This window comes from Pistacia vera, unplaced genomic scaffold (genome assembly GCF_008641045.1).
Source record: "Pistacia vera cultivar Batoury unplaced genomic scaffold, PisVer_v2 Contig949, whole genome shotgun sequence".
Taxonomy (NCBI): Eukaryota; Viridiplantae; Streptophyta; class Magnoliopsida; order Sapindales; family Anacardiaceae; genus Pistacia; species Pistacia vera.
In genome coordinates this window covers 391,216-416,809 of record NW_022196833.1, presented here as the reverse complement: position 1 = coordinate 416,809, position 25,594 = coordinate 391,216, and the positions used below count along the sequence as shown (strand labels likewise).

At 37.3% G+C, this 25,594-nt stretch overlaps 2 protein-coding genes and 2 pseudogenes across 2 annotated transcripts; 1 reads left to right on the top strand and 3 right to left on the bottom strand.

Moving 5' to 3' along the window:
- Window positions 1-1,014: 1,014 nt before the first annotated feature.
- LOC116120841 (DEAD-box ATP-dependent RNA helicase 36-like) lies at window positions 1,015-14,395 on the top strand. Its single transcript, XM_031406810.1, has 7 exons — window positions 1,015-1,077; window positions 11,839-12,063; window positions 12,544-12,866; window positions 13,151-13,354; window positions 13,429-13,510; window positions 13,785-13,883; window positions 13,969-14,395. The coding sequence occupies exons 2-7, from the start codon at window positions 11,842-11,844 to the stop codon at window positions 14,119-14,121; spliced, it is 1,083 nt and encodes a 360-aa protein (XP_031262670.1). The 5' UTR covers window positions 1,015-1,077; window positions 11,839-11,841; the 3' UTR covers window positions 14,122-14,395.
- On the bottom strand, window positions 4,261-7,082 carry LOC116120840 (annotated as a pseudogene).
- A 545-nt stretch (window positions 14,396-14,940) lies between the features above and the next one.
- On the bottom strand, window positions 14,941-17,957 carry LOC116120839 (annotated as a pseudogene).
- Window positions 17,958-21,621: 3,664 nt separating this feature from the next.
- Window positions 21,622-25,535, bottom strand: LOC116120838 (26S proteasome regulatory subunit 6B homolog). Its single transcript, XM_031406808.1, has 6 exons — window positions 24,972-25,535; window positions 23,706-23,936; window positions 23,311-23,469; window positions 22,992-23,144; window positions 22,757-22,840; window positions 21,622-22,011 (listed from the first exon to the last, which is right to left on the bottom strand). The coding sequence occupies exons 1-6, from the start codon at window positions 25,449-25,451 to the stop codon at window positions 21,877-21,879; spliced, it is 1,242 nt and encodes a 413-aa protein (XP_031262668.1). The 5' UTR covers window positions 25,452-25,535; the 3' UTR covers window positions 21,622-21,876.
- Between the last annotated feature and the right edge of the window lie 59 nt (window positions 25,536-25,594).

Genomic DNA, 25,594 nt, shown 5'->3' with positions numbered 1-25,594 from the left:
TAGAAAAAGTAATGTGATACATTTATATTTATATTTCATAACATTTAAAGTAAGTTGGTTTGACTTTTGAGAATCTACCTTTACAAAGTAACGGAGTTTGTAATTTTGATTTATAATTTGTAATTTTATTTTTGTAACAAGTGCCAGGTGGGGGGTATTTGTAATTTTTAAAGGTTTTTTTGCCATTTTAAAAACTTTTGGGGGGTCATGAATTTTACAGGGTACCCAGAACTGGAACCGGAATTGTTGTTACAGGTTCTGGTTCTGGGTACCTAGGAACCGGAACCGTTGTTCCGGTTCTGGTTCCAAATTCAAGGAACCGTCGGTTCCAGTTCCGTTTCGGTTCCTTCAAAAAGTGTAGGGTACCCGGAACCGAACACCCCTATAAATTTTCCATAAAATAATATTGATAACTTGAGGGATGTTTCTGTTTTTTTCTGAAACTAATGGTCCTTGAAAAAGTTTATAGGGGTTAATAAGTAATTTTATGAAGATAGAAGCTAACCTACGTTACCGGTTAACCGACAAACGCCTTCGTTCTTCTTCGTTTTTCACTTAGCCGAATTTAAGAAAAGCTTCAACCTTTAAGTTTGAAACTTCAAGACAAGATTTCTAGAAATTTCTCGGCAAAGTTTATTTATTCTCTGATTTCCCATCCATCCAAACAGCTCCTAACAGGGAACAAGATTCCCTTGTTGATGAAAACTTCCCTCTCTTCTCCAAATCCAAAACCAAACCTAAACCCAAACCCATATCCCAAACTACTCAAGAGCAGGAACCCTAACTCACCAATGAACCCCCACAACTTGAAAAGTTTACAGTTCAACTCCTAATTCTACTACCGCCGCCGCTACCGCAACCACCACTTTCGCCGACCTGGGTCTAGCCGATTGGGCCGTTGAGACTGCAAGGCATGGTTATCGGCGGCCTACACCGGTCCAAGCCCACTGCATTCCGAAAATTTTGGAGGGCCGCGACGTTCTGGGTCTGGCGCCAGACTGGGAGTGGAAAACGGCGGCATTTGCGCTGCCGATACTGCAGCGGTTGGCGGAGGAGCCGTACGGGGTGTTGGCGTTGGTGATGACGCCGACGAGGGAGCTGGCGTTTCAGCTGGCTGAGCAGTTTAAGCTTTGGGTTCTTCTTGCATTTGAGGTGTGAGGTGGTGGTTGGAGGCATGGATATGTTGAACCAAGCCAAGGGTTTAATGAATAGACCCCATGTGGTTTTGCTACTCCTGGCAGGATTAAGGTCTTGCTTGAGGAGGATCCTGATATTCCTCAGGTGTTTTCTAGAACCAAGGTACGTGTGTTCATAAGTTTCATGTAGAATTTGGATTCGGTGTTTATGTAGTGGTTCCATTGTAGAAATTGTTGGACATGTAGTTGTTCATTAGTAGTAACTTTTATTGGTGTCATTGTTATTTAATGATCTGTTGATTTCAATTTCGTCATCCTGATAGGGAGACTGAAAGGCTTAGTAGAGAATTTAGAAGTGGGGTCATGAAGTATTACATAGCTGCTGTCCATTTTTTTCACCGGGGGTTTTGGGAGTGGTTTAAGTCAAGAGGTGTCAGAGGAATGGTGTTAAAATCTTACTTTGATTTTCTCTTGTTTGAAGGAAAGAAGGCCGGAGAATTTCAACACAGTCTTTTGTTTGTGTGTCTTACTCTACCTAGGTTCTGTATGTGTTTCCGAGAATGGGTGTAGCATTTCTTCCTTTTGCGATTTGCCGAAATTTACTCATTTGTATTCTTTTATACTGTGTCCAGTTTCTGGTGTTGGATGAAGCAGATAGAGTTTTGGATGCTGGCTTTGAAGAGGAGTTAAGAGTAGTTTTCCAGTGCTTGCCAAGAATAGGCAGACACTCTTATTTTCTGCACAATGACTAGTGACTTACAGACACGGCTAGAGCTTTCTGCAAACAAGGCATACTTCTATGGAGCATATGAAGCTTCAAGACAGTTGAGACTCTTAAACACAATATATTTTTATCCCAAAAAATGTGAAGGATGTTTATCTTGTGCACATTTTGTCTAAGATGGAAGATATGGGTGTTCGCTCTGCATCATATTTGTCTCCACCTGCAGGTATCAATTCATTTTAGCATTACAGCTTAATCTTTGAGTAAACTCTTCCTAGTTTTGGAGTATTCGGTTTATCTCTGTCATCTTGCTAGGTTGAATTACTCGATCTAACTTCTGCAAGATTGGTTTATATCTTTTTTGGAGCTTTAATGTGACGAGATGTTTACTTCTGTTAGGAATAAAATGCTCTTCTTTGGCAATTTTTTACTTCATTTTCCAAAATTTGTATTTCTACTGAGTCAGGCTCTTTCTTACATTTAGTTTTAACCGTTGTAACGAAGTTGTCCCCTCTTAAGTTTATTACTGGAAGAACTGGAACAGGAACTGCAGCACTGCATTCATTCAAATCCCAGTCTTCAAGGCTTTCTGCACTTCATCGATTTAAATCAGGACAAGCTACTTATTGCTTGCCACTGATGTTGCCAGTCGTGGTTTGGACATTCCTACAGTCGATCTTGTGTAAATTAATATTCCAGGTTATATTCTATTTTACATTTTCTTGTCTATAATCTTCATGATGTAGAATCTGACAATCAGACCATTTAGATACCCGAGAGATTATGTTCATCGTGTGGGGCGTACTGCAAGAGCAGGCAGATGGGGCTTGCTGTGAGCTTCGTTACCCAAGTGAGTACGGTCATTCCTAGAGGGGATATTCGAGTTTCTTAAAATTAATCTTCACCATCCTATTGACGTTGACCATTCACCAAATCTTCATGTAATTTCCAATTAAATCTTATTACTTAGATGAATCCTTCAATGCATGAAGTGCTCGGTGAGGTCTATGAATTGAATTTTTTTACTTTTGAGTTTCTGCATAGCTCTAAGGAACCATGAGATCGGTAATTCTAAATCATGCTTATTTCACTTAACCTGGGAGACCTGGGAATTTTGCAGAATGATGTAGATCTCGTTCATGAAATAGAAGCTGTTATCGGAAACAACTAGAAGAATTTGAATGCAAAGAGAAAGATGTTCTTTCTGATACTAGGGTAGAAAATATCTCTTCAAAGACTACATTGGTAACTGTATCTTGACAGCATTCCAAATTGCTTAAGCATTGAAACTTTTGCAGGTCTACAAGGCCAGACGAGTCCGACAATGAAGTCGTGGCGATGGATTCGAAGAGAAAGCCAAAGAACGGAAAAACAGAAATTGAAAACACTAGCAGAAAAAGATATTGAAGAAAAAGAAAAAAGAGAAAAGATCGGTTAATTAGTTTGCTGATTGTAAATTATCTTCCTGTTTACACATTTAAGCTGCATTTGTCCAGCAGCTTCCTAGAAATTCTGAGTTTTAACTCTGGATTACTTAATATTATTGATGAATGTGTTAAACATGCTGCCATCGTTCATACTGACTAGCAGGATCGAACTCTCTTTTGCTTTTTTCGTCTTGTCAAAGAGTTGAAATAATAGAAGGCAGAGGCCTTTGGTGTACCCTCTTATTATTATTTTTGTTATTCTTGAAACATTTTTCTTTTTGAAATCATATTAGCCCACATAATTTCTCAGTTCCAATTTGATGTCATTCACCCCCCTCAGGTTTCAGAAATACTAACAAACAAATCATAATTAAATCCACATTATTATTAATTTAGAAAAAAAACACACATACACTCCAACTTTTTAATCTTTAATTCACAATACTATCTTACACCACTTCTTGCATCTTCCTCACAATCCAATAACAGTTGACATGACAGTTATCAGGTCAACGCGCCAGCATCATTAGGCTATCAATGTTTGGCTTGTCTGCCATTCAGAGCCGAAGAGAAGAGCGATAGTTCAACATGCTCCACAATGCATACGGCTCAAACATTAGACAAACACAACCGCTAATCATTAATTCAGAAAAAAAAACATTCATCAAATAAAAAAAAAAAAAAAAAAAGCCATTTTGTGACTGATGTTTCTTTTTTTCTCCTTTTCGAATAAATAAATCATGGGCCTCATCATAGCATTCGCTCGATACCTTCTGTAGTCATCAGAGAAATGAATAACAAGTTTTGGCCATACAACACTTCTGCATATTAGAATATTGTTCAACAAAGTCTACTGGAGGACCTATCACGGAGTCCTTGTATATACCGGTTCTTGTAATAACAAGAAGGTTAATTTTGACCAAAACAATTTAACAAACATAAGCAGTTACTATTCTGTGCACTGCTGGCCTCTTCATTTGTAAAATTCAAAGTCAGTGTCAGGTTTCTTCACATTGGTTCGATAACCCTTCTCAAAGTCCTTGGGAGTATGACGTACCGGTTCTTGCGTACTGCATGCATTCCACTCTTGACAAATAGCTGCAATCTGTAGTAGTCAAAAACCACAAAGAAATTGGTTAATTAGATGTATCTGATATCGTGATCATATTCTAAAACATAAAATGAACCTAATGAGCTAGAGCCCAAACCTGTCCCCACCCAATAACTCTTCATCAACTGTCTGGTTTTTTAAAGATTTACCAACCAGCCATTTAAGCATAGGTCATCATCTCAACATTGGTCTCGATTCTAACAAAGAATAACAAATAAAAGGAAAAAGATCATGGTTCCGCAGCAAGTATACTGGCTTTAAATAATTTTGACCACAGCACATCTGCTGTAAACACTTTCTGTATCAAATCACAGCTTTTGCTACAGTTGCAATGCCAAACACTTGACATGGTAAAAGGAGTTACATTCCCCTATTCTAGGTAATGGCTTCTTACAGGAAAACCAAGTAATTCTGTCAAAGAGTAGGAATGAACAACGTAACACGAGCAATCCGCTTGCTTAAAGTAGTAGTGTTAGAAATATCCTGTGACTATTAACACCAAAGCTTTGAAGATAAAGAGAAGGTTCAAGTGACTCTTAGTAGAGTAGATTAAATGGTTTTGTTATGTGACATTGAAGAAAGAAACATGCAAAAAGCTAAAAAGATTTTCCTGCTAGACGGAGTCAACTGCAATCGTAACACAAGTTACTTTCCATAGCATAATGAGCTTCTATAAGAAAATTGAAACCAACCTCTGCAGCACTGATTTTGTCAGGTCGAGAAACATAATCCTCCAAGTCCACCTCATCACTTAGGTTCATTTTAGCAGTGCAAACCTGGTAGACACCCAGCCATCATAAAGTAGATTAGACATATAATGCACAGCACAACAGGGGCAAGGAAAATTAATCCTCACACTAGACAAAATAACGACTAATTATAAAACTTTACAAATGGGAACGTGCACACCAACTATGCAACTACCTGAAAAACGAGCCTCTTTTGTCGTCTATCAGGCAAGGGAACTCATTTTTCTATCAAGCCTCCCAGGACGTAAGAGTGCAGGTCCAAAGTGTCAGCACGATTGGTGGCCATAATAACCTTACGTTAACTGTCTGGTCGAACCCATCCATCTAGAATAGCAGTAATTACAAAAAAAAGTCATTAAAAAAAAAAATTATAAATCATTTCCTATATTTTTTCTCACGTTTTTGGGGATAATATTTTCATGATTAATTTCCAACAACATCCATTAAGGAAATCATTGAATTCCACTGTGTAATTCAGTCATACCTATTCAGTAACTCCATGAGGATACGCTGAACCTCTCTATCAGCACCAGTTTGTGCATCAAACCTAGCAGTGGCAATAGCATCTACCTCATCTATAAAGATAATTGCAGGAGCATTCTCTTTGGCAAGACGGAAAACATCACGAACCATTCGTGGACCCTGAAGGATAACAAACAAAAATGATATTATAACTAGAAAATAGGCAATTATTACCAAACCAGACAAGGTAAAATCTATTCAAAACTCTGCAAAAGAGATTAAAACTATCCATCAACAACACCAGTGTTGCAGTTATCGAGCCAACAAGCAAAGTAGATAGTGATATCAAGGCATATAGAGAATACATTCTAAATGATAGAAGAAAAACAGTTGTGCATCCTTGAATTCATACCTCACCCAAATACTTCTGAACAAATTCAAGCCAACACTCTAATGAACGCTGCAGTTGTATGATTAGCAACTGCTTGGCAAGCATGGTTTTTCCAGTTCCTGGAGGACCATAAAGCAAAACTCCGGGAGGGTCTATCCCAATTTGCTTGTAAATTCATGTGAGTGAGTGGTAACTCCACAGCCTCACGAATTTCCTGTTTTTGAATGTCACATCCTCCAATATCCTAACAACAGAAAATATATTTCAATATAATACTTCCATAAACCTTTATATCTCATATACTATTTTCTGATTTAAATCTACATAACCGCTAGGTTTTAGGATTTTATCTTCATTTTTTTATAAACATTTCACCCATTTTGACCAATATCATTTTCATAGTATTTTTCATCCCTAACTATATGAAAAATCTATATCAAACAAGCCCTAATTCATAAACCCTAACAGCACATAATTACAATTACAGAAAAAAAAAAGGTTAATTCATCAACCTCTCCTGTCTTTAGTTTGATTTTATATCGAATTATCAGTAACACCCTTAGCCCTAAGAATTGAAAGCAGAAACTCCCATTATACGTGACATCGGGCTTCTCCGACGGGCTAAGAACGAAATACTGGAATCAGCTTCGGGCGGGAGAACATCAACCAGAGCATTAGAATGCGGTGCAAGGCCACAGAAGCCGAGGGTTTCAAGAGTTCCCGATTATCGTGCTAAGGATTCTAAGTAATTGGACCCGGTGGTGGAGCCGACGATTGCCGTTGTTCTGATCAACCATCTCCATGAACTGTCCAATAACCAACGGCACAGATTGGATCCGCTTGACCTCCTCTTGGGCGCGGAGGAGTTCACGTTTCAGATTCTTCTGTTCGTCTTTGACGTACTCTTCTTGGATGTCGATGAACTCGAGCTGGCGTTGGAGGGATTTGAGGCGACTGTAGAGGTCATCTTCGTCAGAGAATTGTTGGTCGTTGGAGCTGCCGTGGAGGTCGGATCTTGTAGAGGGGAGTGACGGCGGAGGGTCGGAGGTTGGTTTGGGGTCGAGAACCATCGCAGCTGCCATTGTTGGAGATTTAGAAGGAGGATTTGGAGTGAGGAGCAAGAAATTGGTAGAAGGCGTTCTTATATTATAGCTGAAGCTTCAAGTAAGGGAGTTTCATGCCGTCGTTTTTGGACCTGCAAGCTGGACCTATAAAAATCACAGGCCCAAGAGGGAGCAGCCCTCAATCAAGCAAGCTGGACCTAAAAAATAAAATAAAATAAATAAATACAAAGCATGGGCCTAATTACATCTCTCATTAATACTTGGAATGTTATATTAATGGAAATATAAACTACCTTAATTATTATTAGGAATGTTTATAAAAACATTTTTGGTTAGGTTATAATAAATTAGTGGGTATGATGTATTGATATATTTGATTGAGATGATAAATTGGTAAGTATGTTATATAGATTACTAAATTATCCTCATTTTTAAATATTAATATAATATTATTTTTATTATTATTTTTTGAATATTTTTGTAACCCTACATTTAAAATTTTGTTAAAATACCCCAATCATATAAAACTTTAATTTATAACAAAATCACCCACACCCACACCCACCCCAAGTCACTACCGATAGTCAGCCACCAACTTCGGCTGTCGTCAATAGTCGTCGTAATAGTGCACAACCAACCGACTCTTGTCACAGTCAGAAACGACGAGATCTGTGGCTATTTCACAGCCATATTTTTAGCTTTTTTCATTTTGTCGAAAAGTTGAACAATAAAGATTGATGGAAGGGCATAATTTTTCTTTTTCTGAAATAATATTAGCCCACATAAATTTCGCCTTTTCAAATTTTTTTAACCCCTTCAACGTTTCAAAAATAACAAACAAACCCATGATATTAGCAATACCTACTTTCATAGTTAAATCCACCTTATTATTATTAATTTAGAAAAAAAACACACATACAATTCCAATTTTTTAGTCTTTAATTAACGATTAACACACCATGATTAGAAAATATCTCATCTAGATCCCTAGCCCTTAAACTAAATTACAAAGTCCTATTTATATTTTTCCTCTGCTAATGGTGTTTTTGGAAGAGTCCAAGTTCAAGTCAGAGTTAAAAAAAATAAGGATTTTATTTTTCTCGCGATCCACGCGGCGACATGAATTTCTGGCGCCAAGGGGCATAATTTTTCCACAAACATACGGCCTTGTCATGCTGCGGCACCACTTTCTTCATGCCGTGGCATGAACTTTCTACCCAACTTCAGCTTCTTGCGTTGCGGCACGAAAAGTCCATGCCATGGCGCCATCCGACAAATTCACTTCCTTTTTTCAGTTTGACAATCTTTTTCTTTTTTTTTTCCTTTAGCATGTACACAGCCTATAACCATCGTGCAAGCATAAATTCCTCACTTTTTTTGCTTGAAAACCTAAACTCATATACATACCCATGATTCTTGAAAATAAAAATATGCTGTAAATAAACGTACTAAGGATGAATATTCACACACACTTCTTATTCATAGCTTAAAAGGATACATATTTATATACACTTGTAGTGTTCTAAACTCTGCATAGGCCTTTGGTGTACCCTCTTATTTTAATTTTTGTTAATTTCTGTGAAACTTTTTCTTTTTGAAATCATATTAGCCCACATAATTTCTCAGTTCCAAATTTGATGTCATTCACCCCCCTCAGGTTTCAGAAATACTAACAAACATCATAATTAAATCCACATTATTATTAATTTAGAAAATAAACACACATACAACTCCACTTTTTAATCTTTAATTACAAAAACTATTCTTACCACCACTTCTTGCAATCTTCCTCACAATCCAATATAACAGTTGACATGACAGTTACAGGTCAACTGCCGCATCATTAGCTATCAAATGTTGGCTTGTCTGCCATTCAGAGCCGAGAGTGAAGAGCATGTTCAACAATGCTCCACAATGCATACGGCTCAAACATTAGACAAACACAACCGCTAATCATTAATTCAGAAAAAAAAACATCATCAAATAAAAAAAAAAAAAAAAAAAGCCTTTTTGTGACTGATGTCTTCTTTTTTTCTCCTTTTTCGAATAAATAAAATCAATGGGCCTCATCATAGCATTCGCTCGATACCTTCTGTAGGTCATCAGAGAAATGAGAATAACAAGTTTTGGCCATACAACACTTCTGCATATTAGAATATTTGTTCAACAAAGTCTACTGAGAGGACCTATCACAGTCCTTGTAATATACCGGTTTCTTAATAACAAGAAGTTAATATTGACCAAAACAATTTAACACCATAAGCAGTTACTATTCTGTGCACTGCTGGGCCTCTTCATTTGTAAAATTCAAAGTCAGTGTCAGGTTTCTTCACATTGGTTCGATAACCCTTCTCAAGTCCTTGGGAGTATGACGTACCGGTTCTTGCGTACTGCATGCATTCCAGCTTCTTGACAATAGCTGCAATCTGTAGTAGTCAAAAACCACAAGAAAATTGGTTAATTAAATGTATCTGATATCGTGATCATATTCTAAAAACATAAAATAACCTAATGAGCTAGAGCCCAACCTGTCCCACCCAATAACTCTTCATCAACGGTCTGGTTTTTTTAAAGATTTACCCACCAGCCAGTTAAGCATAGGTCAATCATCTTGGTCTCGATTCTAACAAAGAAGTAACAAATAAAAGGAAAAATCATGGTTCCGCAGCAAGTTACTGGCTTAAATAATTTTGACCACAGCACATCTGCTGTAAACACTTTCTGTATCAATCACAGCTTTTGCTACAGTTGCAATGCCAAACCCTTGGACATGGTAAAAGGAGTTACATTCCCCTATTCTAGGTAATTGCTTCTTACAGGAAACCAGTAATTCTGTCAAGAGTAGGAATGAACAACGTAACCGAGCAATTCCGCTTGCTTAAAGTAGTAGTGTTAGAAATATCCTGTGACTAGCTAACACCAAAGCTTTTGAGATAAAGAAAGGTTCAAGTGACTCTTAGTGAGTAGATTAAAATGGTTGTTATGTGACTTGAAGAAAGAAACATGCAAAAGCTAAAAATTTTTCCTGCTAGACAGGATCAACTGCAATCGTAACACAAGTTACTTTCCATAGCATAATGAGCTTCTATAAAGAAATTGAAACCAACCTCTGCAGCACTGATTTTGTCAGGTCGAGAAACATAATCCTCCAAGTCCACCTCATCACTTAGGTTCATTTTAGCAGTGCAAACCTGGTAGACACCCAGCCATCATAAAGTAGATTAGACATATATGCAAGCAGACAACAGGGCAAGGAAAATTAATCCTCACACTAGACAAAATAACGACTAATTATAAAACTTTACAAATGGGAACGTGCACACCAACTATGCAACTACCTGAAAAACGAGCCTCTTTTGTCGTCTATCAGGCAAGGGAACTCAATTTTTCTATCAAGCCTCCCAGGACGTAAAGTGCAGGGTCCAAAGTGTCAGCACGATTGGTGGCCATAATAACCTAACGTTACTGTCTGGTCGAACCCATCCATCTAGAATAGCAGTAATTACAAAAAAAAGTCAATTAAAAAAAAAAATTATAAATCATTTCCTAATAATTTTTTCTCAGTTTTTTGGGATAATATTTTCATGATTAATTTCCAACAACCTCCATTAAGGAATCATTGAATTCCACTGTGTAATTCAGTCATACCTGATTCGTAACTCCATAGGATACGCTGAACCTCTCTATCAGCACACAGTTTGTCATCAAACCTAGCAGTGGCAATAGCATCTACCTCTCTATAAGAATTGCAGGAGCATTCTCTTTGGCAAGACGGAAAACATCACGAACCATTCGTGACCCGAAGGATAACAAACAAAAATGATATTATAACTAGAAAAAAGGCAATTATTACCAAACCAGACAAGGTAAAATCTATTCAAACTCTGCAAAAGAGATTAAAACTATCCATCAACAACACCAGTGTTGCAGTTATCGAGCCAACGAAGCAAATAGATAGTGAATCAGGCATATAGGAAATATCAGTCTAATGATAGAAAAAACAGTTGTGCATCCTTGAATTCATACCTCACCCAAATACTTCTGAACAAATTCAGAGCCAACACTCAATGAACGCTGCAGTTGTATGATTAGCAACTGCCTTGGCAAGCATGGTTTTTTCCAGTTCCTGGGGACCATACAACAAACTCCACGAGGAGGGTCTATCCCAATTTGCTTGTATATTCATGGTGAGTGAGTGGTAACTCCACAGCCTCACAATTTCCTGTTTTTGAATGTCACATCCTCCAATATCCTAACAACAGAAAATTATATGTCATAAATACTTCCATAAACCTTATATCTAACTATACTATTTTCTGAGTTTAAATTACATAAACCGCTAGGTTTTAGGATTTTATCTTCAGTTTTTATAAACATTTCACCCATTTTGACCATATCATTTTCATAAAGTATTTTTCATCCCTAACTATATGAAAAATCTATATCAAACAAGCCCTAATTCATAAACCCTACGCACTAATTACAATTACAGAAAAAAAAAAGGTTATCATCAACCTCTCCTGTCTTTAGTTTGATTTTACTATCGGAATTATCAGTAACACCCTTAGCCCTACAAATTGAAGCAGAAACTCACATTATACTTGACATCGGGCTTCTCCGACTGGCTAAGAAGCGAAATACGGAATCAGCTTCGGGCGGAGAACATCAACCAGAGCATTAGAATGCGGTGCAAGGCCACAGAAGCCGAGGGTTTAAAGTTCCCGATTAATCGTGCTAAGGATTCTAATAGTAATTGGACCCGGTGGTGGAATTGGTGATGACGCCGACGAGGGAGCTGGCGTTTCAGCTGGCTGAGCAGTTTAAGGCTTTGGGTTCTTGCTTGCATTTGAGGTGTGAGGTGGTGGTTGGAGGCATGGATATGTTGAACCAAGCCAAGGGTTTAATGAATAGACCCCATGTGGTTATTGCTACTCCTGGCAGGATTAAGGTCTTGCTTGAGGAGGATCCTGATATTCCTCAGGTGTTTTCTAGAACCAAGGTACGTGTGCTATAAGTTTCATGTAGAATTTGGATTCCGGTGTTTATGTAGTGGTTTCCATTGTAGAAATTGTTGGACATGTAGTTGTTCATTAGTAGTAACTTTTATTGGTGTCATTGTTATTTAACATGATCTGTTGAATTTCAATTTCGTCATCCTGATAGGGAGACTGAAAGGCTTAGTAGAGAATTTAGAAGTGGTGGTCATGAAGTATTACATAGCTGCTGTCCATTGTTTTCACCTAGGGGTTTTGGGAGTTGGGTTTAAGTCAAGAGGTGTCAGAGGAATGGTGTGTTAAAATCTTTACTTTGATTTTCTCTTGTTTGAAGGAAAGAAGGCCGGAGAATTTCAACACAGTCTTTGTTTGTGTGTTCTTACTCTACCTAGGTTCTGTATGTGTTCCTAGAATGGGTGTAGCATTTCTTCCTTTTGCGATTGTTCCGAAATTTACTCATTTGTATTCTTTTATACTGTGTCCAGTTTCTGGTGTTGGATGAAGCAGATAGAGTTTTGGATGCTGGCTTTGAAGAGGAGTTAAGAGTAGTTTTCCAGTGCTTGCCAAAGAATAGGCAGACACTCTTATTTTCTGCAACAATGACTAGTGACTTACAGACACTGCTAGAGCTTTCTGCAAACAAAGCATTCTTCTATGAGGCATATGAAGGCTTCAAGACAGTTGAGACTCTTAAACAACAATATATTTTTATCCCAAAAAATGTGAAGGATGTTTATCTTGTGCACATTTTGTCTAAGATGGAAGATATGGGTGTTCGCTCTGCTATCATATTTGTCTCCACCTGCAGGTATCAATTCATTTTAGCATTACAGCTTAATCTTTGAGTAAACTCTTCCTAGTTTTGGAGTTATTCGGTTTATCTCTGTCATCTTGCTATGTTGAATTACTCGATCAATAAACTTCTGCAAGATTGGTTTATATCTTTTTTGGCAGCTTTAATGTGACAGAGATGTTTACTTCTGTTAGGAATAAAAATGCTCTTCTTTGGCAATTTTTTACTTCTATTTTCCAAAATTTGTATTTCTACTGAGTCAGGCTCTTTCTTACATTTATGTTTTAACCGTTGTACAGAAGTTGTCACCTCTTAAGTTTATTACTGGAAGAACTGGAACAGGAAGCTGCAGCACTGCATTCATTCAAATCCCAGTCTTCAAGGCTTTCTGCACTTCATCGATTTAAATCAGGACAAGCTACTATATTGCTTGCCACTGATGTTGCCAGTCGTGGTTTGGACATTCCTACAGTCGATCTTGTGATAAATTATTATATTCCAAGGTTATATTCTAATTTTACATTTTCTTGTCTATGAATCTTTCATGATGTAGAATCTGACAATCAGACCATTTTAGATACCCGAGAGATTATGTTCATCGTGTGGGGCGTACTGCAAGAGCAGGCAGAGGTGGGCTTGCTGTGAGCTTCGTTACCCAAGTGAGTACTGTCATGTCCTAGAGAGGATATTCTGAGTTTCTTAAAATTAATCTTCACCATCCTATTGACGTTGACCATTCACCTAAATCTTCATGTAATTTCCAAATTAAATCTTTATTACTTAGATGAATCCTTCAATGCATGAAGTGCTCGGTGAGGTCTATGAATTGAATTTTTTTACTTTTGAGTTTCTGCATAGCTCTAAGGAACATGAGATCTGTAATTCTAAATCATGCTTATTTCACTTAACCTGGGAGACCTGGGAATTTTGCAGAATGATGTAGATCTCGTTCATGAAATAGAAGCTGTTATCGGAAAACAACTAGAAGAATTTGAATGCAAAGAGAAAGATGTTCTTTCTGATATTACTAGGGTAAGAAAATATCTCTTCAAAGACTACATTGGTAACTGTATCTTGACGGCATTCCAAAATTGCTTAAGCATTGAAACTTTTGCAGGTCTACAAGGCCAGACGAGTCGCGACAATGAAGTCGATGGACGATGGATTCGAAGAGAAAGCCAAAGAACGGAAAAAACAGAAATTGAAAACACTAGCAGAAAAAGGATTATTGAAGAAAAAGAATAAAAAGAGAAAAAGATCGGTTAATTAGTTTGCTGATTGTAAATTATCTTCCTTGTTTACACATTTAAGCTGCATTTTGTCCAGCAGCTTCCTAGAAATTCTGAGTTTTAACTCTGAGATTACTTAATATTATTGATGATATGTGTTAAACATGCTGCCATCGTTCATACTGACTAAGCCAGGATCGAACTCTCTTTTGCTTTTTTCGTCTTGTCAAAGAGTTGAAAATAGATAGAAGGGCAGAGGCCTTTGGTGTACCCTCTTATTATTAATTTTTGTTAAATTTCTGTGAAACATTTTTCTTTTTGAAATCATATTAGCCCACATAAATTTCTCAGTTCCAAATTTGATGTCATTAACCCCCCTCAGGGTTTCAGAAACAACTAACAAACAAATCATAATTAAATCCACATTATTATTAATTTAGAAAATAAAACACACCATACACCCAACTTTTTAATCTTTAATTACAATACTATGCTTACACCACTTCTTGCATCTTCCTCACAATCCAATAACAGTTGACATGACAGTTATCAGGTCAACGTGCCGCATCATTAGGCTATCAATGTTTGGCTTGTCTGCCATTCAGAGCCGAAGAGTGAAGAGCGAATAGTTCAACATGCTCCACAATGCATACGGCTCAAACATTAGACAAACACAACCGCTAATCATTAATTCAGAAAAAAAAACATTCATCAAATAAAAAAAAAAAAAAAAAAAGCCATTTTGTGACTGATGTTTCTTTTTTTTCTCCTTTTCGAATAAATAAATCAATGGGCCTCATCATAGCATTCGCTCGATACCTTCTGTAAGTCATCAGAGAAATGAATAACAAGTTTTGGCCATACAACACTTCTGCATATTAGAATATTGTTCAACAAAGTCTACTGAAGGACCTATCACGGAGTCCTTGTAATACGGTTCTTGTAATAACAAGAAGGTTAATTTTGACCAAAACAATTTAACAAACATAAGCAGTCTACTATTCTAGTGCACTGCTGGGCCTCTTCATTTGTAAAATTCAAAGTCAGTGTCAGGTTTCTTCACATTGGTTCGATAACCCTTCTCAAAGTCCTTTGGGAGTATGACGTACCGGTTCTTGCGTACTGCATGCATTCCAGCTTCTTGACAATAGCTGCAATCTGTAGTAGTCAAAAACCACAAAGAAAATTGGTTAATTATGTATGTATCTGATATCGTGATCATATCTAAAAACATAAAATGAACCTAATGAGCTAGAGCCCAAACCTGTCCCCACCCAATAACTCTTCATCAACTGTCTGGTTGTTTTAAAGATTTACCAACCAGCCATTAAGCATAGGTCATCATCTCAACAATTAATGGTCTCGATTCTAACAAAGAGTAACAAATAAAAGGAAAAGATCATGGTTCCGCAGCAAGTATACTGGCTTTAAATAATTTTGACCACAGCACATCTGCTGTAAACACTTTCTGTATCAAATCACAGCTTTTGCTACAGTTGCAATGCCAAACACTTGGACATGGTAAAAGGAGTTACATTCCCCTATTCTAGGTAATTGCTTCTTACAGGAAAACCAAGTAATTCTCGTCAAACGAGTAGGAATGAACAACGTAACACGAGCAATTCCTGCTTGCTTAAAGTAGTAGTGTTAGAAATATCCTGTGACTATTAACACCAAAGCTTTTGAAGATAAAGAGAAGGTTCAGTGACTCTTAGTAGAGTAGATTAAATGGTTTTGTTATGTGACATTGAAGAAAGAAACATGCAAAAAGCTAAAAAGATTTTCCTGCTAGACGGAGTCAACTGCAATCGTAACACAGTTACTTTCCATAGCATAATGAGCTTCTATAAGAAAATTGAAACCAACCTCTGCAGCACTGATTTTGTCAGGTCGAGAAACATAATCCTCCAAGTCCACCTCATCACTTAGGTTCTTTTAGCAGTGCAAACCTGGTAGACACCCGCCATCATAAATAGATTAGACATATAATGCACAGCACAACAGGGGCAAGGAAATTAATCCTCACACTAGACAAAATAACGACTAATTATAAAACTTTACAAATGGGAACGTGCACACCAACTATGCAACTACCTGAAAAACGAGCCTCTTTTGTCGTCTATCAGGCAAAGGGAACTCAATTTTTCTATCAAGCCTCCCAGGACGTAAAGTGCAGGTCCAAAGTGTCAGCACGATGGTGGCCATAATAACCTTACCGTTAACTGTCTGGTCGAACCCATCCATCTAGAATAGCAAGTAATTACAAAAAAAAGTCATTAAAAAAAAAAATTATAAATCATTTCCTATATTTTTTCTCAGTTTTTGGGGATAATATTTTCATGATTAATTTCCAACAACATCCATTAAGGAAATCATTGAATTCCACTGTGTAATTCAGTCATACCTGATTCAGTAACTCCATGAGGATACGCTGAACCTCTCTATCAGCACCAGTTTGTGCATCAAACCTAGCAGTGGCAATAGCATCTACCTCATCTATAAAGATAATTGCAGGAGCATTCTCTTTGGCAACGGAAAACTCACGAACCATTCGTGGACCCTGAAGGATAACAAACAAAAATGATATTAAACTAGAAAATAGCAATTATTACCAAACCAGACAAGGTAAAATCTATTCAAAACTCTGCAAAAGAGATTAAAACTATCCATCACAACACCAGTGTTGCAGTTATCGAGCCAACGAAGCAAAGTAGATAGTGATATCAAGGCATATAGAGAATATCTTCTAAATGATAGAAGAAAACAGTTGTGCATCCTTGAATTCATACCTCACCCAAATACTTCTGAACAAATTCAAGCCAACAACTCTAATGACGCTGCAGTTGTATGATTAGCAACTGCCTTGGCAGCATGGTTTTTCCAGTTCCTGGAGGACCATAAAGCAAAACTCCACGAGGAGGGTCTATCCCAATTTGCTTGTATAATTCATGTGAGTGAGTGGTAACTCCACAGCCTCACGAATTTCCTGTTTTTGAATGTCACATCCTCCAATATCCTAACAACAGAAAATATATTGTCATATAATACTTCCATAAACCTTTATACTCACTATACTATTTTCTGATTTAAATTACATAACCGCTAGTTTTAGGATTTTATCTTCATTTTTTTATAAACATTTCACCCATTTTGACCAATATCATTTTCATAAGTATTTTTCATCCCTAACTATATGAAAATCTATATCAAACAAGCCCTAATTCATAAACCCTAACAGCACATAATTACAATTACAGAAAAAAAAAAGGTTAACTTCATCAACCTCTCCTGTCTTTAGTTTGATTTTACTATCGAAATTATCAGTAACACCCTTAGCCCTACAGAATTGAAAGCAGAAACTCCACATTATACGTGACATCGGGCTTCTCCGACTGGCTAAGAAGCGAAATACTGGAATCAGCTTCGGGCGGGAGAACATCAACCAGAGCATTAGAATGTCGGTGCAAGGCCACAGAAGCCGAGGTTTCAAGAGTTCCCGATTAATCGTGCTAAGATTCTAAGTAATTGGCCCCGGTGGTGGAGCCGACGATGCCGTTGTTCTGATCAACCATCTCCATGAACTGTCCAATACCAACCCCCGGCCCCCCCAAGATTGGATCCGCTTGACCTCCTCTTGGGCGCGAAGGAGTTCACGTTTCAGATTCTTCTGTTCGTCTTTGACGTACTCTTCTTGGATGTCGATGAACTCGAGCTGGCGTTGGAGGGATTTGAGGCGACTGTAGAGGTCATCTTCATCAGAAAATTGGTGGTCGTTGGAGCCGCCGTGGAGGTCGGGTCTTGTGGAGGGGAGTGATGGCGGAGGGTCGAGAACCATCGCAGCTGCCATTGTTGGAGATTGAGAAGACGGAGTGAGAAGCAAGAAATAAGGAAAGAGCAAAAACCCAAACAAAAAACGCAAAGAAAAAACGTTGAGGGGGTTTAATAATGGGTAATTCTATGGTAGTAACCAATTTTACTAATAAGTGGATTAACCTTTATTAAAATTATATATAGTAGCTGTATTATTAATATATTATCCGTATTATAATTTAGGTTAATAAATTGGTTAGTAAAATTCGTTAGTAGGCCATAGTATTACTGTATTGTTAATTAGGAAAGTAAATAAGTATTGCTAACACTACTACATAGGGGTTTTTTTGTTATTTCCGAAACGTTGAGGGGGTTTAATAGCATTGAATTTGGAATGAGAAATTTATGTGGGCTAATATGATTTCAGAAAAAGAAGAGTGTTTCACAGAAATACAACCAAAATTAACATCAAGAGGGGACACCGAATGCCTTTGCCGTTCCATCTATTTTAATTGTTCAACTCTTTGATAACCCGAAAACGGCAAAGGAGATTAGGAGAGTTCGATCCTGGTCGAGGATGAACCACATAGTATCTATAATATAAAGTAATCTCAGAGTTAAACTCAAAATTTCTAGGAAGCTGCTGGACAAAATGCAGCTTAAATGTGTAAACAAGATAACTTACAATTAGCAAACTAATTAACCGATATTTTTCTCTTTTTTTTCTTTTTCTTCAACAATCCTTTTTGTGCTAGTGTTTTCAATTTCTGTTTTGATAATTTACAATTAGCAAACTAATTAACTGATCTTTTTCTCTTTTTCTTCAATAATCCTTTTTCTGCTAGTGTTTTCAATTTCTGTTTTTTCCGTTCTTTGGCTTTCTCTTCGAATCCGTTGTCCATCGACTTCATTGTCGCAATTTGTCTGGCCTTGTAGACCTGCAAAAGTTTCAATGCTTAAACAAATTGGAATGCTGTCAAGATCAGTTACCAAAGAAGTCTTTGCAGAGATCTTTTCTTAAATCTTACCTTAGTAATATCAGAAAGAACATCTTTCTCTTTGCATTCAAATTCCTCTAGTTGTTTTCCGATAACAGCTTCTATTTCATGAACGAGATTTACATCATTCTGCAAAATTTCCCAGGTCTCCGAGTTTAAGTGAAATAAGCATGATTTAGAATTACAGACCTCATGTTCCTTAGAGCCATACAGAAACTCAAAAGTAAAAAATTCAATTTGTAGACCTCACCGAGCACTTCATGTATTGAAGGATTCATTTAAGTAATGAAGATTTACTTGAAAATTACATGAAGATTTAGGCGAATGGTCAATGTCAATAGGATGGTGAAGAATAATTTTAAGAAACTTGGAATATCATCTCTAAGATATGACTGTACTCACTTGGGTAACGAAACTCACAGCAAGCCCGCCTCTGCCTGCTCTTGCAATACGCCCCACACGATGAACATAATCTCTCGGGTATCTAAAATGGGCTGATTGTCAGATTATTCATGAAAGATTTATAGACAAGAAAACGTAACATTAGAATATAACCTTGGAATATCATAATTTATCACAAGATCGACTGTAGGAATGTCCAAACCACGACTGGCAACATCATATTAATCCCTAAGCTTTGAAAATTTATTATAAACACACCCTTTTACAATGACTAACTGGCCTGCCAAGTGGAATCACAGGTAATGAGGTAATCCCGTTGTGTGATGCGATGCGACTGCTAACTAGCCACCATGTAATCGAAAAAGAAGGTGAAAATAGAAGAGGAAGAGCACAAAAAGAGAGCACATTGTGCCATCCTTTAATTCATACCTCACCAAATACTTCTGAACAAATTCAGAGCCAACAACTCTAATGAACGCTGCAGTAGTATGATTAGCAACTGCCTTGGCAAGCATAGTTTTTCCAGTTCCTGGAGGACCATAAGCAAAACTCCACGGGGGGGGGTCTATCCCAATTTGCTTTTACAATTCGTTGTGAGTGAGTGGTAACTCCACAGCCTCACGAATTTCTGTTTTTGAATGTCACATCCTCCAATATCCTAACAACACAAAATTTGTGTACAGACATAAGCTAAGAATATATAAGCAAAAGCAAGAGACAAGTACTAAAACGAGAAAGACTTGGAGCTCCTTTGCAACCTTCCAGAAAGTTTTTGAGATTTTCTCTTGCAGTTCTTAATAGGTGGGAAATGGCCTAGGCCTGCACGCCTGCTATCCAAGTACAGCTCAAAACCAATCCCACTTGTAAATCTTGTTTATCATTTATACTTTATACAAGTCATTCATTCACAAGGCTTATGCTCTTTACGTAGCATTTATACCACATGACAATAAATTTGTTGATAATTTCACATTTTACAGCTAATATAGAAGTTATCTCTATGTTTTTCCCCCTTTTTAGGAACCTTCAGAATTATCATGTTTTTCTTCTAATTTGCCTTTCAGTATCAAAAGAAATTCATCAACGCATCTCTCACTAAAAAAGGGATCACATTTTGGTCAGTACTTGAAGTACAATTTATCTAATTCTTAGCAGTTAAGATTTTATATAAAATTACTAAACTCAATATGCAGTGTACCCATGTTACTGACCTGATAAAATTAGATTGCCTAGTATGACATTATACACGTTAATCTAAGCTCAAAATTCTTCTATTATACTTAATAAAACTTGCCGTACTTTTTCCTTCGAAAATTTCTTCCATAATTATCCCCAGCCAATAGCAAAACATCAAGCAACATAAAAAACCTAATATAACATACTTCCATAAAACTTTATACTCAATATACTATTTTCTGAGTTTAAATCTACATAAACCGCTAGCTTTTAGGTTTATCTTCAGTTTTTTATAACACTTGAACCCATTTAGCCCATATCATTTTCATAAGTGTCTTTTATCAAACAAGCCCTAATCATAAACCCTAACAGCACATATTCCAATTACAAAAAAAAAGGTTAATTTCATCAACCTCCCCGTCTTTAGTTTGATTTTAATATCGGAATTATCATATACGCCCTTAGCCCTAAAGATTGAAAGCAAGAACTCACATTGTACGTAACATCGGGCTTCTCCGACTGGCTAAGAAGCGAAATACTGGAATCAGCTTCGGGCGGGAGAACATCAACCGAGCATTGAATGTCGGTGCAAAGCCACAGAAGCCGGTTTCACAGCTCCCGATTAATCGTGCTAAGAATCTAACATAGTAATTCGACCGGTGTGGTAGCCCCCGATGCCGTTGTTCTGGTCAACCATCTCCATGAACTGTCCGATAACTAACGGCCACATTCCATAATTTAGAAAACTTAAAGTTCGTAGATTTGATTAAAAACAATGGCTAGTTAGGCTGTATGATGTGTTAAATCCTACAGTCTTTGGTGGCCTCTGGTCTTGTCTGTAGCCATGAGGGGACTCATACCCTAGACTTTGTAGAAGCAAACCATCGGTCTAAACTAAGTACTCTTATGGAATAATGCTTATTTTACTCACTTTAGTCAAATATTTGGGGTAAACAAAATTTACCATTAACTTGATAGGAATTGTATGTAATGGGACCATTTTAACTTGAACTTTCTAGTGTGGGAATTGTGTTTGACTTAGGATTCCGACAAATAAATCTTATGAGTTTCCTAATCAGTTGAATCGTTTAAGAATAATCCCCAACATATCAATAAATGGAGGCTCTATCGAATTCTTAATTGAAAATTGGGGCATCCAAGTATCCCTAACTTTGCGCTAATGAATATATCCAAGATTCCCTCGATACCTTCTATAAGGTCATCAGAGAAGAAATAGACAAGTTTTGGCCATACAACACTTCTGCATATGATGATATTTGTTCAACAAAGTCTACTGAGAAGACCTATCACAGAGTCCTCCTAATTTATGATAACAAGAAGGTTAATATATGACCAAAACAATTTAACAAACATAAGCAATGTACTGCTCTTGTGCACTGGTGGCCCTCTTCATTTGTAAAATTCAAAGTCAGTGTCAGGTTTCTTCACATTGGTTCGATAACCCTTCTCAAAGTCCTTCGGGAGTATGACGTACCGGTTCTTGCGTACTGCATGCATTCCAGCTTCTTGACAGATAGCTGCAATCTGTAGTAGTCAAAAACCACAAAGAAAATTGGTTAATTATGAATGTATCCGATATCATGATCATATATTCGTATTGTAAAAACATAAAATGAACCTAATGAGCTAGAGCCCAATCCTGTCCCCACCCACTAACTCTTCATCAACTGTCTGGTTTTTTAAGGATTTACCAAGCAGCCAAGTTAAAGCATAGGTCAATCATCTCAAAACAAATTAATGGTCTTGATTCTAACAAAGAAATAAAAAAATAAAAACGAACGAGATCAATGGTTCTGCAGCAAGTACACTGGCTCTTAAATAATTTTGACCGCAGGACATCTGTTGTCAACACTTTCTGTATCAAGATCACAGCTTTTGCTAAAGTTGCAATGCCAAACACTTGGACATGGTAAAAGGAGGTACATTCCCCTATTCTGGGTAATTGCTTCTTACAGGAAAACCAAGTAATTCCCTTGAAAGGAGTAGGAATGAACAACGTAACATAAGAGCAATTCCTGCTTGCTTAAAGTAGTAGTGGTTAGAAATATCCTGTGACCAGCTAACACCAAAGCTCTTGAATATAAAGAGAAGGGTTCAAGTGACTCTTAGTAGAGTAGATTAAAATGGTTCAGTTATGTGACATTGAAGAAAAGAAACATGCAAAAAGCTAAAAAGATTTTCCTGCTAGACGGGAGTCTACTGCAATCGTAACAAAAGTTACTTTCCATAGCATAATGAGCTTCTATAAAGAAAATTGAAACCAACTGACCTCTGCAGCACTGATTTTGTCAGGTCGAGAAACATAATCCTCCAAGTCCACCTCATCACTTAGGTTCATTTTAGCAGTGCAAACCTGGTAGACACCCAGCCATCATAAAGTAGATTAGACATATAATGCACAGCAGACAACAGGGGCAAGGAAAATTAATCCTCACACTAGACAAAAATAACGACTAATTATAAAACTTTACAAATGGGAACGTGCACACCAACTATGCAACTACCTGAAAAACGAGCCTCTTTTGTCGTCTATCAGGCAAAGGGAACTCAATTTTTCTATCAAGCCTCCCAGGACGTAGTAGGGCAGGGTCCAAAGTATCAGCACGATTGGTGGCCATAATAACCTTAACGTTAACTGTCTGGTCGAACCCATCCATCTAGAATAGCAAGTAATTACAAAAATAAAAGTCAATTAAAAAAAAAAAAATTATAGATCATTTCCTAATAACTTTTCTCAGTTTTTTTGGATAATATTTTCACGATTAATTTCCAGCAACCTCCATTAAGGAAATCATTGAATTCCACTGTGTAATTCAGTCATACCTGATTCAGTAACTCCATGAGGATACGCTGAACCTCTCTATCAGCACCAGTTTGGGCATCAAACCTAGCAGTGGCAATAGCATCTACCTCATCTATAAAGATAATTGCAGGGGCATTCTCTTTGGCAAGACGGAAAACATCACGAACCATCCGTGGACCCTGAAGGATAACAAATGAAAATGATATTATAACTAGAAAAATAGGCAATTATTACCAAATCAGACAAGGTAAAATCTATTCAAAACTCTGCAAAAGAGAATACAACTATCCATCAAAAACACCAGTGCTGCAGTTATCCAGCCAACAAAGCAAAGTAGATAGTGATATCAAGGAATATAGATAAATATCATTCTAAATGATAGAAGAATAACAGTTGTGCATCCTTGAATTCATACCTCACCCAAATACTTCTGAACAAATTCAGAGCCAACAACTCTAATGAATGCTGCAGTAGTATGATTAGCAACTGCCTTGGCAAGCATAGTTTTTCCAGTTCCTGGAGGACCATAAAGCAAAACTCCACGAGGAGGGTCTATCCCAATTTGCTTGTACAATTCGTTGTGAGTGAGTGGTAACTCCACAGCCTCACGAATTTCTTGTTTTTGAATGTCACATCCTCCAATATCCTAACAACACAAAATTTTGGTACAGACATAAGCTAAGAAATATATAAGCAAAAGCAAGAGACAAGTACTAAAACGAGAAAGACTTGGAGCTCCTTTGCAACCTTCCAGAAAGTTTTTTAGATTTTCTCTTGCAGTTCTTAATAGGTGGGAAATGGCCTAGGCCTGCACGCCTGCTATCCAAGTACAGCTCAAAACCAATCCCACTTGTAAATCTTGTTTATCATTTTATACTTTATACAAGTCATTCATTCACAAGGCTTATGCTCTTTACGTAGCATTTATACCACATGACAATAAATTATGTTGATAATTTCACATTTTACAGCTAATATAGAAGTTATCTCTATGTTTTTCCCCCTTTTTTAGGAACCTTCAGAATTATCATTGTTTTTCTTCTAATTTGCCTTTCACTATCAAAAGAAATTTATCAATGCATCTCTCACTAAAAAAGGGGCACTCTAATTTTGGTCAGTACTTGAAGTACAATATTATCTAATTCTTAGCAGTTAAGATTTTATATAAAAGTTACTAAACTCAATATGCATTGTACTACATGTTACTGACCTGATAAAATTAGATTGCCTTAGTATGACATTATACACGTTAATCTAAGCTCAAAATTCTTCTATTATACTTTAATAAAATCTTGCCGTACTTTTTCCTTGGAAAATTTCTTCCATAATTATCCCCAGCCAATAGCAAAACAGTCAAGCAACATAAAAAACCTAATATAACATACTTCCATAAAACTTTATATCTCAATATACTATTTTCTGAGTTTAAATCTACATAAACCGCTAGCTTTTAGGTTTTTATCTTCAGTTTTTTATAAACATTTGAACCCATTTTGACCAATATCATTTTCGTAAAGTGTCTTTTATCAAACAAGCCCTAATTCATAAACCCTAACAGCACATAATTCCAATTACAAAAAAAAAGGTTAATTTCATCAACCTCCCCCGTCTTTAGTTTGATTTTAATATCGGAATTATCAGTAACGCCCTTAGCCCTAAAGAATTGAAAGCAGAAACTCACATTGTACGTAACATCGGGCTTCTCCGACTGGCTAAGAAGCGAAATACTGGAATCAGCTTCGGGCGGGAGAACATCAACCAGAGCATTAGAATGTCGGTGCAAAGCCACAGAAGCCGAGGGTTTCAACAGCTCCCGATTAATCGTGCTAAGAATTCTAACATAGTAATTCGATCCGGTGGTGGAGCCCACGATGCCGTTGTTCTGGTCAACCATCTCCATGAACTGTCCGATAACTAACGGCACGGATTGGATCCGCTTGACCTCCTCTTGGGCGCGGAGGAGTTCACGTTTCAGATTCTTCTGTTCGTCTTTGACGTACTCTTCTTGGATGTCGATGAACTCGAGCTGGCGTTGGAGGGATTTGAGGCGACTGTAGAGGTCATCTTCGTCAGAAAATTGGTGGTCGTTGGAGCCGCCCTGGAGGTCGGGTCTTGTGGAGGGGAGTGACGGCGGAGGGTCGAGAACCATCGCAGCTGCCATTGTTGGAGATTGAGAAGACGGAGTGAGAAGCAAGAAATAAGGAAAGAACAAAAAGCCAAAGAAAAAACGTTGAGGGGGGTTTAATTATGAAAGTAAGTAACTAAGCATTGCTGACATAACCACATTAGGGGTTTGTTTGTTAT